Source organism: Miniopterus natalensis, chromosome 4 (assembly GCF_054644295.1).
Source record: "Miniopterus natalensis isolate mMinNat1 chromosome 4, mMinNat1.hap1, whole genome shotgun sequence".
NCBI lineage: Eukaryota > Metazoa > Chordata > Mammalia > Chiroptera > Miniopteridae > Miniopterus > Miniopterus natalensis.
This window is the reverse complement of record NC_142084.1, coordinates 66641148-66661364: the sequence shown is the minus strand read 5'-3', so window position 1 is coordinate 66661364 and position 20217 is coordinate 66641148. Positions and strand designations below refer to the sequence as shown.

The window sequence follows — 20217 nt, the reverse complement described above, 5'->3', positions numbered from 1 at the left end:
GGGAATGAAAATTGGTGCAGCCTCTGTGGAAAACAGTAGGAAGGTTCATAAAAAAATCAGAATAGATTACTTTATCACCCAGTAATTCCTCTTCTGGATATCTACGTAAAAATTTGGAAGCACTTATTTGTAAAGATACATGTATGTACCCTCATGTTTATTGCAGCATTATTCACAATAACCAAGACATGGAAACAACCTAAGTGTCCTTTAATGGGTGATTGGGTAGAGAAGATGTGGTGCATGTACACTATGGAATATTACTCAGCCACTAAAAAGATGAAATGCTGCTGTTTGGACAACATGGATGGACCCTGAGAGCGTCATGCTGAAGGAAATAAGATGGAATAGAACAAACACCTGATTTCACTCATACGTCGGATAGAAAACTGAAACCAACAAATGAGCAAACAACACAAACTCACAGACCCAGACGACAGAATGGTGGTGACAAGGGGCGGGGGCGGGGAGGGTGGCGGGTGAAGGGCCAAGTGTATGGCGATGGATGGAGACTGGCCTTTGGGTGGGGAGCACACAATGGACACACAGATGATGTGTTTATATAAATCTTTGCACCTGAACTTGTGCAATGTTATTAACCAAGGTAATCCCAATAAATTTAATTTTAAAAAGACAGTAAGTAAATGCTTATATTCTCAATGGAAAAAATGTTTCACAGAATGCTGATTAATTAAGGAGAGAAAAAATCACCGAGGGCCCATTTAGTCTGGGGAGGTGGGTTGAAACCGCTTTTCTGAAACATGACTATTTGAGCTGAGAGAGGAAGGATGGGTAATTGTGAATTTGGAGAAATTAAAACGGGCAAGCATTTGGGGCTAAGAGAACAGAATAACCAGTTGCAGTTGGGTCACTGAGCTTGGTAACAGAAGGGATGTGAGAGACCAGTGAGATGGAGAACAGATAACTGGGGTCGGGAGAGACAGAGTGGGCGAGGCCCACAGTTCGAGCTCCCTGTACTATTCCTTCAGGTGCCCCTCGTTGTCGTAATTTTACATTCATTTGTGGGTTAGAAGTTTTAACTGTTTTTGCTCACCATTGACATTCCAGGGACCTGTCTGGCGCATAGATACTAAAGGTCTACTAATGTTAGAAGTATAATAAAGTTTGAGAACAAAGTGACAACTATAACACAAAAGAGAAGTCTTCACGCTCATCATATAATTGGTTTCCACTTGCTAAATGAGGAAACCAATGGCAATTTTTTCATAAAGAACAGCTGTTTTAAAACTGCAGGCAACTGAATATTCTACATTAACTCACTAGAATATTTGTGTTAAATTTATGAACAGACCAAGGCAGTCAACCCCAATTTCAATTACTTGAACATCTAAAGAGATTGGTAAAATGAGGAATAAAAATTCGTCTGATTACTGAACTTAAGAAATAATTACATTATTTGTAGATAATATTGTGCACACTAAGGTGAAACAATAATAACATCAATATAGAAATATAAGTGCTATCAGTGAGTCATATCTACTGCAAAATTGGTAGGAAATATAATAAACTCCAATCACATTAGGAACAACATAGACAATATCTCATGCATAGACAATTTCTAGTGAGTAGTTAATAAATTGTTGAGCACAGAAATCAGGAAGAGCCTACAATTATGGGAAAGAGTAGAAAAGACGTGGAGATTCTCTGGAAAACAATTCTCACTGTAGAGATCCCTAGATTCCAAAAAGAGAGAGCAGGAAACAGAGCAAAGGCTGGAAAAGACACGTTTCAGTGGAGACTAAAGTACCATCAAAGTACCGGACTTCATTGCTGTAAACTATGTAAGACAGGCCTGTCCCAGTCTAGCTATTACAGAGGCAAAACCAGTACCCACTTGGCCTCATTTCCTTGTCATTCCACCAGCCCTCACTGGAATACAGTGACCCTCTCTGAAGAATGTCACTGAAGCTTTCTGTTCTCCAAGGTCTGTCCCTGGGAAGCCCAACTGAGTTTTTATTTGGCTGGGATCAGAGAATTAAGAAAAGGGGCAACAGGAGCACGTGGACAATTTCCAGGGTCTCAAGGGTTGAATTCTCAGAGCTCCTCATTAAATAGACTGTTCTATTATCTTCTCACTCTCCAAACAACTCAGATCTCATGGGGTGCTAAGATAACAGAATGGAAAAATTTCATCGGATGTGCCTGCACGAGCATGAAAGGGGGCAGATAAATTTATTTCCTCCAAGGAGAAACACTTCTTTCTTTGGTTTGACTTGAAAGTGACAAGGTGTCTCCCAAGGGATGTTTCATTGTCTCAGAAACCAACGTTCTGTGATATACTTTCCTTGAAGAACCTTTGGAGATTTCATGGATCACTTGGTGTCCACAGTGTCATGGAGGCAAAGGTCCTTTTATACAAAAAGCAGATTTGTTAAATCATTTGGTTCTGTTAAAAGGACCAAGCAAATGAAGGCTAGAAAATATTCTTGACATTGTTGGTGACATGGGCCCTCTGTTGACATCAAAGAGGGCCCCACTTATTACCTGTAAATAGAGGGGTAGAGACAGAAACCATCCAGGTAGAAGGGTTGCAGAGTGAGTGTTGGGGAAATAGAGGTGACAAATATAAAGCACCTATCAGTTTGTGGGGAAAGGGGAGGAGGGAATGTGAAGCATAGCGTAAAGAGAGTGTGGAACCTGAGAGGGTTTAAGAAAAATGGAAGATACAGGAACAGGTTAGTGTGAAAGAGAATGACCCAACTTAGTGCAGGCCTTTGAGTACACAGGAGGTGCTGACCCCATAGTTCCCAGGATGCAGCACCCGCTCTAAGTCCTGACAATCATAGTGGGCTGGATGTTCGATGTATAGAATATGTGGGTCCATAAATCAAGGGTTGGAAGTAGAGTGGCCCCTTCTAATGACACTTCCGTGTAGCCACTTGGGAAGCTTGCGCTTCAGATCTCCACAACTCTGGCGTGTGCAAGCCAAGAGGTCTTGACTCCTAAAGAGAGACACTTCCAGACACAAGGCAAAAGTCCCGGTGAACTTCAAGCTGTACTGCTGCCTGGCAATTCAGGTCCTTTATGCCAAGAAGAGGAGTCACCATTCTGGCAGGGGTAGCCGATCCTGGTCACCAGTGTCATTGTGTGACCATTGTGTGGCAGCCTGCTGTTCTCAGTAAGTGGTTGGGAGCAGCTCAGGAGCAACCTGAATGCAGACACAGTGGTGAATGCAAATGTCTTCAGCCAGTGAGACGTTTATATGATTTATGAAGTGATTTTCCCTGATCAGTTTAGTACCAACCTGGCACCATACATAATTATTACAATGTTATTGGCTATTATCCCTATGCTGTTCTTTATATTCCTGTAACTATTTTGTAACTACCAATTGGTACTTTTTTTTTTTTTTATCTTCATCTAGGATATACTTAGAGAGAAGAAGGGAGAAGGGGAGCGAGGGAGAGAAGGAGGAAGAGAGAAAGGAGAGAGAGAGAGAGAGAGAGAGAAACATTAATTGGTTGCCTGGACCAGGGATCAAACCCGAAACCTAGGTATGTGCCCTGGCTGGGAATTGAACCTTTTAGTGCACAGGACAATACTTAATGAACTGAGCCACTCCAAGCCCAATTTGTACTTCTTAATCCCATCACTCTTTTCACCCAGCCTCACAAATGTCCCATCTGGCAACCATCAGTTTGTTCCCTGTATCTCTGAGTCTGTTTCTCCTTTGTTGCTTAATTTTGTTCTTTAGATCCCAGGTGTAAGTGAAATCATATGGTATTTTTCTTTCTCTGACTGGCTTATTTCACTTAGCGTAATACCCTTTAGGTCCAGCAAATGGTAAGATTTCATTCATTTTTATGCCTGAGTAATATTCCATTGTATATGTGTACCACTTCTTCATCCAATCATCTATTGATGGGCACTTAGGGTAGCTTTCATAGCTTGGCTATTGTAAATAATGCTGCAATGAGCATAGGGGTGCATATATCTTTTCAAGTGAGTGTTTTAGATTTCTTCAGATAAATACACAGAAGTGGAATTGTTGGATCATCAGGTAGCTTTATTTTTAATTGTTTGAGAAACTTTCACACTGTTTCCCATAGCGGCTGCAACAATTTGCAATCTTACAAATTGTGCATGAAGTTTCCCTTTTCTCCATATTCTTGGCAACACTTGTTTGTTGATTTATTGATGATAGCCATTCTGACAAGAGTGAAGTGAAATCTCATTGTGGTTTTAATATGCACTTCTCTAGTGATTAGTGATGTTGAGCATCCTTTTATCTATCTGTATGTCCTCTTTGGAGAAATGTCTATTTATGTCCTCTGCCCATTATTTAATTTGTATTGTTTGGTGTTTTTTGGTGTTAAGCTGTATGAGTTCTTTATAAATTTTGTATATTAACCTCCTATTGGATGTATCATTGGCAAATATCCCAATCAGTAGGTTGTCTTTTTGTTTGTTGATTGTTTCCTTTGCTGTGTAAAAACTTTTTAGTTTGTTGTAGTCTCATTTGTTTATTTTCTTCTTTTGTTTCCCTTGCCCAAGGAGATACATCAGGAACAATATTACTAGGAGCAATGTCAGAGGCTTTACTTTGTGTGTTGTCTTCTGGGAGTATTATGGTTTTGGGTCTTACCTTTAAGTCTTTAATCCATTTTGAGTTTATTCTTGAATATGGTGTAAAAAGGTGGTCTAGTTTCATTTTTTTTGCATGTATCTGTCCAGTTACCAAGTCATCACATTAAACTTATCTTCTTTTACATTACTCTAGAATTACAAAGGACGATGTTGTCAGCAAAGGGGAGTTCTCTTCCCTTACTAGTAATGGTCTGGTTAAAATTTCACTTTATTACCATTCTTCCCTGTCGTCTGTCATGATAACTCATTCTTTGGGTTCCTTTTGAGTTCAACAAAATAGTATCTACAGTTTTCTTCATATCACTTAATGAGAAACCAACCTCCATGTTCCTCAGCAGAGAGATCTCTAAATCAGGAAGCTTGCATGGATAGGATTTAGAAGGTTACAGCACACCACTATCCACAGACATCCCACTTTATCCAGTAGAAAAAAAACCCAACAACACATAGAGAAACCCAAACTACGTTTTATTGTAGTTTTCAAGAGCTAAGAACACAAGGAAATATAAACAAAATAGATTCTGGAGTGAGTAGATTGCTTTCTAGTTAGCAGAAATCTGAACTGCTGGGGATATTTGTTAAATTTGACTGTGGAATGAGTGCAAATTGGACGGATGTTGATGGAGGAGCTGTCCTGGTATAACAGAAACCAAGGGGTCTATTTGAGGCTATGTGACCAGAAGTAATAGAGAAGTAATATAGTCAGATCTGCAGAAGTTTCCAATGGAGAGGAAGTTCTACCCATTTGCAAGGTTGTCTCCAATGAATTTTTGTTGTATGATAAATTTGAGACTATGCTGGAAGGCAGACAAATGTGATCTGAGTCTTTAAGAGCCTGAGCACAAAGCCTTTCTAGATGAGGCCTATGTGGTGGGCAGTACCTGAGACCCCAATTCCTGGTTTCCATGCTCTTGTGTATTTCCTCCCATTGAATTTGTGCTGGACATAGTGACTTGCTTCCAACAATGAAAATAGAGTGAAACAAACCTGGCTCTCTTCCTACTGTCCCTCTTATGCTCTCCAGGCTGATATAACCCAACTGCCATGTTGGGAGCTGCCCCATCAAGGGGCCCACTTGTCAAGGAACTGGGAAAAACTTCTGGCCAATAGCCTGCAAACATGGGCATCCTACCAACAGCCTTGTGAGTGAACTTGGAATTGGGCCTCTGCCAGTCAAGCCTTGAGATGACTGCAGCCCTGGGCAACACCTTGATTAAAACCTTATGAGAGGCTCCCTGAAGTAGTTAAGCACCAGTTATCAAATAAATATATAAAAATCAATAGTACTTTAATACACGAATATCATTCAATTAGAGAAAAATCTTAGAAATGAAGATTCCTTCAAAATAGCAAAACAAGAATAATAACAACCCCCCCAAAACAAAACAAACAAACCCACCCCAAACCCCCCAAACTTGTAAATCTTGAAAATACAAAATGCCAACCCAAGCAATATCTAAGGAAATGAAAATAAAAAGTTATCCTCAGAAAAAATGTTAACTGATAAAATGGAAATAGTATCACATTCTTGTATAGAAGGCCTAATTCTGCATAGATTTCATGAGTAATACCATGGATTTACAGGTATTAAAATCATACATTAAGTGGTTAAATTGAAAAATAAGTCTAAATCTTATATTAAGATCCTGAAACTTGGAAGTAAGATGCAAGGAGTAGGTGACCTTCCTCCTCAGAAGAGAAAGGACAAAGACCCTCCAAGGGCATTTAGTTTTTTCTTTTTTGCCTTTCATTAACAATAGCAAATACACAGAGATTAAGACAACGTGGACCAGTTGCCTAATTAGGTGATTTGAGCATTGAGCCCCTAAGGTCACACTGTAGTACATAATTGGCTGGTGCCTCTAGCCCTTATGTTTGCTAGTCCTACTACAGTGGCTACATATCTGTGTCTCCTTCCTTTGTGGGCATATGCATCAGAAGGTCCCAGCCTGAGTCTGTCTTCCTGCGAGTCCTGAGGAGAAACCCCAAGGCCTTATCACACACAAGTCAGGAGAAGGGCAGCAGATCCATCCATACTCCTTGGTCATGCTCCAGCAGAGATGCAGCCCAGCCCAGTAAGTACTGTGGGAGATGGTGATTGCAGAAGGAACCACTGAGAGCATGATTTCCTCCTCAGCAAGATAAACATGGCAGTTGGGACAGATAGGTGAGAGGGCACCAATATATAACATTTCAGATCAGAGCTCTATGAAGTTTGTGTTCTTGGTTCTGGTGGGGGTGTGAGACTCTCAATCAGAGTTCTGCTTCCACACTCATTGGTTCTGGCTCTGGTTGGCATCTTTCCCAGCATAGCAGAAAATGAGTCTCTCTAAACTTTCCCCTAAGCACCCCAAAACGATCATGAAGGTGATGATGAGAGGGATGACATTAACCAGAGCATCATGTACTTTTACTGAGGGCTTCCCAAGTGCCAGGCTCTGGGACATGTGTTTTATATACTTTGCTTGGTTTCATCTGCATAATCTCTCCTGAATGATAAGTGCACAGATTATTTATTATTCTTTTACATAAATGGAAAGGAGCATAGCATGTTATGTAACTTGTACCAGGTCATGAGATAGAAAGAGCTGAAGCCAGGTTTGAATCTGGGCAGTCTGACTCCAGACACAGGGCATCTGGCCAGCCTTCTCCTCTGCTGACCCAAACAGTCATTTCATTTTCTGTCAATCCTGACAGGAACCCCTGCTCACTCTGCTCTTCCCTATGGAGTTTTCTGGCAGACCACAGTGGAGAGCAGTAGGTAGCATTTGCTGCATCAACCATAGAAAGGATGGCTGAGATCAGAGGCAAAGGTCATAGAAATAATTGGCACACGATCATTTAGGGAAGATCTCTCTCTTGTCCTTGCTCCTGGATTTCACTTCAACTGTCCATTTCTTTCTCTATTCTTATAATCAACCTACTCAATTTCAAAAAGAGACAAAGTCAGAGTCTTGGGGTCCATTCCTACTGAGGATACTAAAAACAGTTTAAAATGAACCCTGGATGTACCTGTGGTTAAGTTCTCTGCACTCCTGCTTAAAACTTTCAGAAAATCTGGGCACACTGAAGTTTAGTGCATGAAACTTCAGAGACTGAGAATTTAATTTTAATCCTGTCTGCTCCACGTATTATTATTGTGTTATAGGGAAAGTTCTTAGTGTCTTTGAAACTTTGGATTGTCATCTGAGTCGATTCCTAGCTGACACAGTGTCACTGAATAAAGATGAAAGAAATAATGGATGCCCCTCTATGTAATAAATATGTGACAGATGCATAAAGCAAGGGCAAAATAAATTTAAGATATTTTACTAATAATAATGATAAGGCTAATTCTCATGTCATATGACTTAAGTGTTTGGTGACCTGAAGTTATGGTTTCCCTACATCCCTGACACGACGTTTCATTTTTGTTTTTACAAGTACATCCTTAGTATATGGAGGGAAATGATGGAGTCTCATGCATTTCTGATCTCCCATCCCAGCGCTATAACTTGGCAGAGACGAGGCATCAGAAACAAAAAATCTCAGTTAAATATTGAATAGTCTCTTCCATTATTTATAGAAACAAAGAGGGCAATGTGAATTCCACACGTTTGAACATTCATGCTGGTGTTTTCACCCTTTTCTGGAACGTCCCATAGGACTATAGACAAGATAAAATAGTGCTTGTTTGTGTCTATGTTATGGGTTTTATCTGAGACCTATTATTTGTCATTCAATATTATCCATAGTATTCAATTATTGAAAATCTATTGCAGAGGGCTTTCATAAATATAAAAATAAGAGGCTGAAAAGTAGGGTGTAGTAAATCTTGTTGTTGAGGTGAGACACATTTTAGGATTTCGTGTCATTCCACGCTCTAATGCCTTGAGACAAGAAAGGCCTCACTTTTTTCTGTTATAAAAATGGCATTATATTTTTGGAATTGTATTTTATTACTGAGCACAATATTCTAATAATGATTGAAATAATTTGTTTAAAAAAAATGACCAGATATTTCTTGAGTTCCAAACTTCCCTTAGGTCTCACACAAGTTCTGGAGATGGATGTTAGGCTCTCTATTTCCAAGAAGGAACACAAGCACAGAGAGATTCAGAGATTTGCACACACTCCATATCCAAGGCTGAAAGATTCAGGACTCAAACATTGACCTCCTTAATTCTGCACCAGGGCTCTGTCACCTCCTGTTTAGCTAATGAGTGGTTCTCTCAAACCTACTTTGGTCCCAGATGAGAAATGGAGGTAGAAGTACTGATTCATCCTCTTTTGGTTCATGAGTTCACCTGTGAATTTGGGAATGAGCCAGAGGTTTACAGGGCCATAATGTCACACACATTGTGGATTATAGGGTTTTCTAGAAATAGCCATTCATTGTACAGTCCAGTTTTGAAATCCAAGATGGAAAGTAAATTACTATGAAGATAAAAATTTCATGTGGATCTATCATGGAATGATTATAACAAAACAGACTTCAAGGGTATTTTCAAATGCATACCTTTATAATAAGAGAATGGAGTTGATAGGAAATGATTTTTGTATTGGGACAAGAAATATTGTCAGTTAGGCACTGGCAAAATTGAACATGTACTGATTGTTAGAAATTGGACTACTAATCACCACTAAGTTATCCATATGAATTCTCACTTGTGTGATATGAAGGGTGGTACAAGAATTTTCATGGGATTGTAGTAAGAAGAAACTGATATAAATAAAAATATGATATAAATATAAAATGCATACTATAAAATAAATATTTCATATACATATAAATAAAACATTAAATTATAAATGTGTTAAATATATTTTTCACATTTGGAAAATTTATATTGAAATACGTAAATATAAATTTATAAACCAAACAAAATGAAGTCTCCCTCACTTAGTAATGTGCACTAATAAAATGTTTAAGGTTGATGTATGTAATTCACAAAGAGACTTAAACACAATATTGTTGCTCCTACAGGTTTGGCTCAGTGGTTAGGGAATCAGCCTGGGGACTGAAGGGTCCCAGGTTTGATTCCAGCCAAGGGTACGCAACATGTTATTTAGCCTCCATGTCTTTGTGTGTTTTTCAGTGTTCTTCTTGTGATTGATTTCTAGTTTCATAGCATTATGGTTAGAGAAGATGCTTTCAGTTCTTAAATTTGTTGAGACTAGCTTTGTGTCCTTACATGTGGTCTGTCCTAGAAAACATTCCATGTGCATTTGAAAAGAATGTATATTCTGCTGCTTTGGGGTGAAAGGCTATGAAGATATCAATTAAATTCATCTGATCTAGTGTGTCATTTAAGGCTGCCATCTCCTGGTTGACTTTCTGTCTGGAAGATCTATGCATTGATGTTAATGGAGTGTTAAAATGCCCTACTATGACTGTATTACTGTCAGTCTCTTCCTTTATGTACATCAATATTTGGTTTACATATTTAGGTGCTCCTGTGTTGGGTGCATAAATGTTTGCAAGGCTTATATAATCTTGTTAAATTGCTCCCTTTATCAATATTTAATGCCCTTTGTCTCTTACTATAGCCTTGGTTTTAAAGTCTATTTTATCAGATTTAAGAATTGCTACCCAGTTTTTTTCCTTTCCATTTGCATGAAATATATTTTCCATCCCTTTAGTGTTAGCCTGTCTGTATCTTTCATTCTGAGGTGGGTCTCTTGAAGACAGCATGTATATGGGTCTTCTGTTTCCATCCGTTCAGCTACCCTATGTCTTTTGATTGGAGCATTTAAGCCATTCACATTTAAAGTGATTATTGATTAGTACATATTTATTGCCATTTTATTTTTTAAACTATGTTCCTCTGTTTTCCTTTCCCCTCTTTCTCCTCCTCCTCCTCCTTTTTTTTCTTCTTCTAGAAAGACCTTTCACATTTCTCGTAATACTGGTTTGGTGGTAACAAAGTCCTTTCGCTTTTTCTTGTCTGAGAAGCTCTTTATTTCTCCTTCAATTTTAAATGATAGACTTGTTGGGTAAAATAGCCTTGGTTGTAGGTGCTTGCTTGTCATCACTTTAAATATTTCATGCCAATCTCTTCTGGCCTGAAATGTTTCTGTTGAGAAATCAGCTGAAGGTCTTATGGGAGCTCCCTTGTAGGTAACTAACTGCCTTTCTCTTGCAGCTTTTAAGATTCTCTCTTTGTGTTTAACAATTGCCATTTTAATTGTGATGTGTCTTGGTGTGAGTCTCTTTGGGTTCATCTTGTTTGGGAATCTCTGGGCTTCCTGGATTTGTGTTTCAGTTTCCTTCACCAGGTTAGGAAAGTTTTCAAACATTATTACTTTAAATAGGATCTCAATTCCTTGCTTTCTCTCTTCTCCTTCTAGTACCCCTTTTATGTGGGTGTTATTACACTTCATGTTGTCTCAAAGGTCCCTAAACTAGCCTCATTATTTAAAATTCTTTTTTCTTTTTGCTGCTCTGATTGTTTTTCTCTACTTTGTCTTCCAAATCACTTATTCGATCCTCTGCTTCATCCAACTTAATGTTTATTTCTTCCAGTGTATTCTTTATTTCAGATATAGCTTTCTTGATTTTTGACTGGTCCTTTTTTCTGTTTCTAAATCTCCGCCCCCCCACCCCCCATGCTGTTGAGCATAGTTATAATGATTACTTTGAACTCTATACCTGATAAATTGCTTGCCTCCATTTCATTGAGCTCTTCTTTGGGTGAATTCTCTTTTTCATTCATTTGGGGTCTTTTCTTTATCTCCCCATTTTGGCTGCCTCTTTGTGTTTGTTTCTATGTATTAGGTACATATGCTATTACTCCCAGTCTTGATAGGGTGGCCTTATGTAGTAGGTGTCCTATTGACCCAGTTGCACAGTCTCCTTGAGCATCTGAGCTGGGTGCTCTAGGAATGCCCCTTGTGTGCATTATGTGGGCCCTCCAATTGTAATTGAGTCTTGATTGCTCTTGGCCATTTGCATCTGGGATTGACCCTCAGGCTGGCTGACTGTGAGGCTCAACCACCAACACAGTGTGGAGGTGCCATGCAGGTGCTGATCACATGAAGCAGAACTTGCCTTGGTAGGGTTTGGTGTCTGCTGATATGACCCTGTGAATGTGTTGTTTATGAAGCTTATTGGATCCTGCTGTGCTGTTGTCTGAAGCTGGCCACTGAGTTTATTGGTTCTGGGCCTCTTTGGAGGGACTCCAGTGCAGGCCTCTGTCAGAAGCTGCCTGTAACTGGCCCTGGGCAGCCTGTTTGGAACTATCAGTGATTCATAGCTTGTGGCTTCTTCTACTGGTCCCAGGTATGTGCAGAAAGCATCAAGCTGTTCACCAAGGCCAGCGTTTACAAGTACCAGGCCTGGGGGTAGGTCAGCAAAAGTCTCAAAGCACCCAGAGATCTACCTATGCCTGCAGGCTGCCTGTTAAGCCTAGTCACTGTATTCCTCAGCAGGGCATATGCTCCATAGGGTGAGTGAGAGCCATTCCAGTTGGTGGGGCTATTGCTTCTCCCCAGGCTGATGGAGGGGAGTGCTCTGCTCAAGAAAGCTGGCTTCTGAAATATGGGGGAATGACTCAGTACAGGGATCCTGGTGGTTGACCCTTCAGCTCTTTTCCCAGAACCATCAACCCCAGACTCTTCTCATGAGGCTCTAGTCTGCTCTACCCTGCCTCCACCGGAGCTCAGGATGAGTGGCTGAGAATAAAATTGTGTGCCTTCACCCTTTAAGCGTGTGCCCTTCTTTTTATGCCATCTCTCCCTGGCAGACAGAAACCCCACTGCTTTTCACAGGTGGATGTTATGTGGGTGCCTTTCCCAGTTCTGGTGCTTTAGGTTTGGGAGTCCATTTGGGGTTTAGATCCCACAATTCTGAGGAGGAACCACCCCACAGCTGAATTATTTCTTTGGAATTTCAGCTGCCATCCTTGGGAGCTAGGCCAGCCCTCTCATGCGTCCACACTTCCTACCAGCCTTGATGGGGCTTCTTCCGTATGTCTATGGTTATAAGGCTTCTCTCCAGTTAGTCTTCAGTTGGATATTCAGGATGATTTTCTAAAAATAATTTAGTTGTAATTCCAGTTTGGTCCTGTGAGGAGGTTAGTGTAGTTTCCACTTAATCTGCTGCCATCTTGGTTGAAGGGTATTTCTTATTCTATATATATTTTTTAAAGATGTAGGCTGGGGGTGAGAGGGGTGGGAAGGGATTGAGCAAAAAGAGAAACAAAATAGAGAGAACTATGGGCATGGACAACAGTGTGGTGATTGCCAGAGTGGAGGAGGATGGGTGGAAGTGGAAGAGGGCAAAGGGGGAGAAAAGGGGATAGAAAAAATAAAATTAAAAAAAGAAAGAAGTAGGCTGTGTTTTCCTGTGAGTTTGGATTTATTATCTCTAATGTCCTTGCTCCTCTGATACTCTTCAGTTGAGTTTCTGGTAAGTAAAGTGTGTATGGAAAGAGGTGAATAACACAGAAACCAATAAAGAAACAGTTCTAATTAGATAGGACTTGTCATACTGAGAAATATTGCTAAAGGTACTGGGGTGTATGACCTCACAAGTGCTTGGCCTGAATAGAAAATACTGACAAGAGTGCAGTGTGCCCATTTACTTAATTCCTTTTTCCCTACCCTCTTTTCTTTCTCAAAAGGTGTCCTGGATACATAGAACTACAAAATCTAACACATGTCTCAGAATTCTTCCTCGCGGGCCTCTCAGATGATCTGGAACTGCAGCCTTTCCTCTTCGGGCTCTTCTTGTCCCTGTACCTGGTCACTGTGTTGGGGAACCTGCTCATCATCCTGACTGTCAGCTCTGACTCCCACCTCCACACCCCCATGTACTTCTTCCTCGCCAACCTTTCTTTGGCTGACATGTGTTTCACCTCCACCAGCGTCCCAAAGATGATTGTGGACATCCAGACTCAAAGCAGAGCCATCTCCTATTTTGGCTGCCTGACACAGATGTCATTTTATATAGTTTTTGCATGTTCGGATAGTCTCCTCCTGACTGCGATGGCCTATGACCGGTTTGTGGCCATCTGTCACCCTCTGCACTACTCAGTCATCATGAGCCCTCGCCTCTGCTGCTTCTTTGTCTTGGTGTCATTTTTCATCAGCCTTTTGGACTCCCAGCTGTACTATTGGATTGTGGTACAACTTACCTGCTTCAAGGATGTAAACATTTCTAATTTTTTCTGTAATCCTTCTCAACTCTTTCATCTTGCCTGTTGTGACAGCTTCACCAATAACATAGTCATGTATTTTGCTGGTGTCATCTTTGGTGGTGTTCCACTCTCTGGGATCCTTTTCTCTTACTATAAAATTGTTTCCTCCATTCTGAGAGTTCCATCAACAGGTGGGAAGTATAAAGCCTTCTCCACCTGTGGTTCTCACCTGTCAGTTGTCTGCTTATTTTATGGAACAGCCATTGGAGTTTACTTTGGGTCAGTGTTGTTCCCTTCCCCCAGGAAGGATGTGGTGGCCTCAGTCATGTATATCGTAGTCGTCCCCATGCTGAACCCATTCATTTACAGTCTGAGGAACAGGGACATTAAGTGTGCCCTATGGAGGCTCTACAGCAGAGGGGTCTCATCTTAGTATCTGTGGAATCCTTTCTGGAGTGTGCCTGGAAAAACTAGTGAAACCAAACTTGGAGACCTGTGAATACTGTTGTTTCCTTGGTCACATTCTTTTTTAGTCTCATGGTTTTCATTCCTCTGTGCTTCACCTATGAACTTTGCTTCTTTTGATTTGTCCTAAATTGAATTGGCAGAGTATCCTGGGATCCTTTGTACATCACAGTAAATGCATGGGAGGTTCTCCTCATTGACTCTGTATCCATGTGAAATGCACAATTCTCTTGGTATATACTTAAACTTTACATATTTTTCCATGGTTTTAAGGTATTTTCCATACAAATTTTGCATCTGTCAAATCTATTTATTTGGGTAATTTCTTAGGATGCAGTTTATTGGTTTTCAGTGGAGAATTTTATTGGAATGCCCTGGGGAGTTTTATAAATACTGATGACTGGCCTGTTGGAGGAGTTCATCAAGATGTGACTATTAAATACAATATCTGAAAGAAATCTTAACCTTCCTCTAGTATTTTGTTCTATTTAATATTTCTTATTGTGGTTAAATTTATATTTCAGAAAATGTATCGTTAAAAAGTTCATGTGCCCAACACTTCAAAGGGCCAATATTCAAAGTGTCAGAGTTTGGAGTAAGGAAAGGTTTACTGATCAAGAAGGTGCCCAATGAGAAGAAGGTACCTCTAATTCCTCCTCCCTCAGCCCCAAGTTCAGGCTTCTTTTAAATCAGGGAAGGGAAAATGGGAGGGACAAGAGGTGAATGATGACAGCAGACATCTGGGCACCTGCAGGGATCTGAGGAAGAGCAAGAAATCTCTCAATCTCTCTATTGACCCCTGCTGCTCTGAGTCTGGGTCTTGAGGCTCCTCTCTTGCAAATGCTTGATAAACACTGATTATTTTGCACATATTTACCCACCTCCTTGGGGAAGACACCTTCTGACAGGGGGCTGTTCTTCCAAAAACTCCTGGCTCAAGCAGAATTCCCCTAATAAATTAGCATATCTATAGCAGGAGCTATTAGCCTGAAGATCAAGGGGAAAATGCAGGCTAAAATTAACATAGAGTCTCCAAAACCAAGCTTTTTACTTTGTTACACTATCATTTTAACCGTTTTTAAGTGTACACTTTTGTACACTTGGCATTAAGTACATTGACAGTGTTAGGCAACCATCACCATCACCTGTCTGAAGAACTTTTCCATCTTCCCAGATTGAAACTCTGTAGAGCTACACATTGGACGCTGTCCCCATTCCTCCACTCTTTCAGAACCCTGGCAAACTCCATCCTACTTTCTGCCTATGGATTTTACTACCCTTGGTACCTTATATAAGTAAAATAGTATAATATTTGTCCATTCAGAATATCTCAATCTGGACATTTCAAAACCTGAACTTCTAATGTTCCCTTTCCTTCCAAATTTGCTCCACTCATGGCCTCCCTGTCTCAGCGGAGGCAATTCCAGGCTTCCAGTTGTCCAGGCCCCAAACCCTGGAGACATTCTTGGTTTCTCTCTCTCACATCCAGATCCTGACTGATAACAAATTCTAGTAGCTCTTCCTTCAAAATATAGCACAACTGACCACTTCTCAACTCTTACACTGCTCTCCCTACTTTGGTCCTAGCTATCTCTATCACACCTGGATAGCCTAAATCAGCTCCAGGCAGGCTGCCTCACAGCGTACAATCCACGCTCAGCCCAGCAGCCATAATGATTGTTAAAATTCCTAAGTCAAATCATGTCATGATGTGTCTGCTCAAAGCCCTTCAAAGACTCCTCAGGCACCAGAGTAAGTGGAAGGAAAAGCCCTTCAGTGGCAGAGAAAGCCTCACACAAGGACCCCTGAGACCGGTCCTCCTCTTAGCTGCTAGGCTCTCTCCCACTGGTTTGCTCCAGCCACATTGCCCCAGACAACATCCCACCTCAGGGTCTTTGTATTAACCTTACCCTCCGCCTGGGGCACTCTTTCCTCAGATATGCACTCACCTAAATCATTCATCACCTTCACAATATTACTTTCAAAATGAGGTTTATGAAGACCACTGGTCTCAATATGACAACCAGCTCCTTCCCGTACCCCTGATCCTCTTAATCCTGCTGAAGGTGAACCTAAAATAATGACTGACAGATAGTAAATAGTAAGGAAAACTAGGTTTGATAAGTTGAAGAAACAAATGTGGTTCTGAAGGGGCTGCCAGTAACATTGTCTCCTGAGCACAGTTGATCGGCCAATATGGAAAGAAAATATGCCTGTGCCAATCAGAACTTTTCTAAGTTTTTCTTCTTCTTCATATAGGAGCTTAAATAAATCTAGTTTCTATTAAGTAGTGAAGCTTACAGGATGTGAGTAGTGAGAGCAGCTGTTTCCCTCGTCTCTTTTTATGTAGAGGTAACCAGTCTGAGAATATAAAGCTGATCTTTTGAAATGAAATCCTCAGGATGTCTGAGCCCCTATGTGCAATTGTGTCAGTGTACAGCTGAGCCTCTGCTCCACTAGGATCAGATGAATCAGGAGATTCTCTTTTCTGTCACTTGCCACCAAAGCACACCTATCCAGTGTGGCCTCATCTCTATGTGAGTAAGTATCATGAGGTGGTGATACTCAATGAAAGTTAGCAAGAGATCTTCCACCTTCTCAGCTCAAGACTTATGGATCAATTGTTGGCAAATTCTGTATCACACACATGTCTTGTCATAGGTTGAATAACTTCCCAAAGATTTTCATGTACTAATCTCTAGAACCTATGAATATGTTACCTTGGGTGGCAATAGGCACTTTGCAGGTGTGATTAAGTTAAGGTTCTTCAGATGGGAAGATAATTCTGAATTATCTGAGTGGGCTCAATGTAATTACAAGAGTTCTTATAAGAGGAAGTGAGGAGGGCTAGAGAGAGATTTGATGATGTTATACTGTTGAGTTTAAAGATGGAGGAAAGCATCACAAGCTAATGAACTCAGGAGACTTCTAGAATTTGGAAAAGGCAAAGAAAGATTCTCCTCTAGAGTTTCCAGAAGGAAAGCAACCCTGCTGAAACATGTTAGACTTCCAATCTCCAGAGTTGTAAGATAATAAATTTGTGTCATTTTAAGCCACTAGACTTATGGCAATTTGTTATAGTAGCAAAAAAAACCAATACACCTCACTTTAAAAATGTCCTCATCTCCTTGCCACTGGCTTAGATCAGGTTCCCATCATCTCTCCCCAGGACTATTTCAATTGTCTCCTGTTTCCTGTACCTCAAATTTCTCCTAGTCAGGGAAATTCTAAAGTGCTCACATGATAACTATGATGATGACATGGCCCTGGTGCTAATTTGCTTATAAAATCCTTGGTGGGTCAAATTGTACGATTTATGGTCTGTCCCCCATCTATGTATCCAACCTTATTTTTAATAACTGACCTACAAGTTCCATATACTTTTCTGATATGCCTCATCCTTGAATGTCTCTTGGAGATGACCCAAACCTATTCTCCATGAAACTTCTACTCATGATCTGTTATTCAACACTCAAGTATATTTTCCTATTACAATGTCTTCTTTAATACGAAGTGTTGGCAAAGATGTGGAAAAACTGGAATCTTCAGTTGCATTCCTGGTGGGACTGTAAATTGGTACAGCCACTTTGGAAAATAGTGTGGCAGTTTGGTAAAAGTTAAAACTTAGTTTACTATATGACTCAGTGTGTCCTCCAGGTACTGAAGAGAAATAAAAACAGAGTTTGCAATACAAAGACAAATGCACGAGTGTTCATAGCAGCATTATTCACAATAACCCCAAACGAGAAATATTCAAGTGTCATTAACTGGTAAGTGCATAAGCAAATTGTGGTATATAAATGCAATATAATACTTGTTGCAATTAAAAAGACAAAATGTTGATACTTCAACATGGATGACCCTCTAAACATGTGCTAAGAGAAAGAAGCCAGAAACAAAAGCCCACACATTGTATGATTCCATTTATTTAAAACAAATCAATATCTAGAAAAGGTAACTTTATAAAGACAGAAAATGATAGGTGTTTTCCTAAGGTTGAGGTGGGAGTGGGAAGTAACTGGAAATGTGCACAAGGATATATTTTGAGGTGACAAATATTTTAAAACTGGATCGTGGTAATCATTGCATAACTCTAATTTTACTAAAATCAATGAATTTACATGATCATTGGGTGAATTTCAAGTATGTAGGTTATACCTCAATAAAAATGTTAAAAATGTTTAAAGATTTTTCTGAAATTACTCAAGGTGAGTTGGGGACTTTTCCCTTAGTTTTCTTTTTTAATTTCTTTTTTATATTTATTTATCTTTATTGTTGAGATTATTACAGGTGTCCCATTTTCCACCCAATTGACTCCTTCCACTTTGCTCCCACCCCCTCCCCAGACCTTCACCTGGTCATTGTCTGTGTCCATGGGTTATGCATATATACATATAAGTTCTTTGGTTAATCTCCCCCCACTCTCCACCCCCTTTTCCTCTTTCTTCTGAAATATGATCATCTGCTGTATGGGTCAATGTCTCTGGATCTATTTAGTTCGTCACATTCTTTTGTTCCTTAACTTCTTCTTAAAGAAGACCCTTCAACTTTTCCTGTAGTGCTGGTCTGGTGGTGATGAACTCCTTTAGCTTTTCCTTGTCTGAGAAGCTCTTTATCTGACCTTCAGTTCTAAATGATAGCTTTCCTGGATAGAGCAATATTGGTTGTAGTTCTATGTTTTTCGTCACTTTGAATATTTCTTGCCACTCCCTTCTGGCCTGCAAGGTTTCTGTTGAGAAATCAGCTGACAGTCGTATGGGGGCTCCCTTGTAGGTAACTAACTGCTTTTCTCTTGCTGCTTTTAAGATTCTCTCTTTGTCTTTATCCTTTGGCATTTTAATGATGATGTGCCTTGCTGTGGGCCTCTGTGGGTTCCTCTTGTTTGGGATCCTCTGTGCTTCCTGGACTTGTAAGTCTATTTCTTTCCCCAGGCAGGGGAAGTTTTCTGTCATTATTCTTTCAAATAAGTTTTCAATTTCTTGCTCCTTTTTTTCCCCTTCTGGCACTCCAATAATATGAATGTTGGGCCTCTTGAAGTTGCCCCAGAGGCTGCTTATGCTATCTCCATATTTCTGGATTCTTTTTTCTTTTTGCTCTTCTGGTTGGGTGTTTTTTGTTTCTTCATGTTCCAAATTGCTGATTTGATTCTCAGCGTCCTCTACTGTTGATTCCCTGTAAATTATTCTTCATTTCAGTTTGTGTAGCCTTCATTTCAAATTGGTACTTTCTTATGTTATTGATTTTCTCAGTTATTTCCCTAATAGTATGCTTAAACATCCTTATAAACCAAATTCTGAACTCTGTTAGCTTTCTTGGATGGATTTCATTTAGTTCCTCTTCTAGAGATTTCTTCTGTTCTTTCCTTTGTGCCATGTTTCTTTGCCTCTGCATTTTGGCTGCTTCCAGGTGTTTGTTTCTATGTATTAGGTATAGCTGCTATGTCTCCTGGAATTTGTAGAGTGGCTTTGTGTAGTAGGTGTCCTGCAGGGTCCAGTGGCTCAGCCTCCCCAGTCACCTGAGCTGGGCCTTCTAGGTGCTCCCCTGTGTGGGCTGTGTGCACTGTCCTGTTGTAGTTGAGCCTTGGTTGCTGTTGGCATCACTGGGAAGAATTGCCTCCCAGGCTAATCAGCTGTAAGGACCAGCTGCAACTATGACCAGAGAGCTGCTGTGCTGGAGACACCCCTATGAAGCAGGATTTACTTCAGTGGAGCTTTGATGTTCACCAAGTGCGCCCCTTGAGTGTGTCACTCGTGGACGTGGTAGGGTTGTAATCCAGTGTGATCAAGTCTGACTACCCGGTGCACTGTCTCTGGGGCATCCCCGGAGGTGCGAAGTCAGCCTGTGCCAGTGCCTTGCCCAGGGCCACCCAGCATGAGCTACACAGCAAACCGTAGTTGGCTGCTACCTGTGCTGGGCTTGGAGGTGTCCAGGAGAGGCCCAGCTATGAGCCAATGCAGCTGCCGCTAGTGCCAGGCCTGGGGCCACTTATCAAGCTGTATGGGGCCCGCTGCTGCTTGTTTGAGAG

General features: G+C 40.6%; 1 protein-coding gene across 1 annotated transcript; it reads left to right on the top strand.

Annotated features, from left to right (window-relative positions):
* The first annotated feature begins 6654 nt into the window (after positions 1–6654).
* On the top strand, positions 6655–14160 carry LOC107545209 (olfactory receptor 7E24-like). Its single transcript, XM_087816162.1, has 2 exons — positions 6655–6683; positions 13212–14160. Exons 1-2 carry the CDS (start codon positions 6655–6657, stop codon positions 14158–14160), a joined length of 978 nt encoding a protein of 325 aa, XP_087672288.1.
* Positions 14161–20217: the final 6057 nt, after the last annotated feature.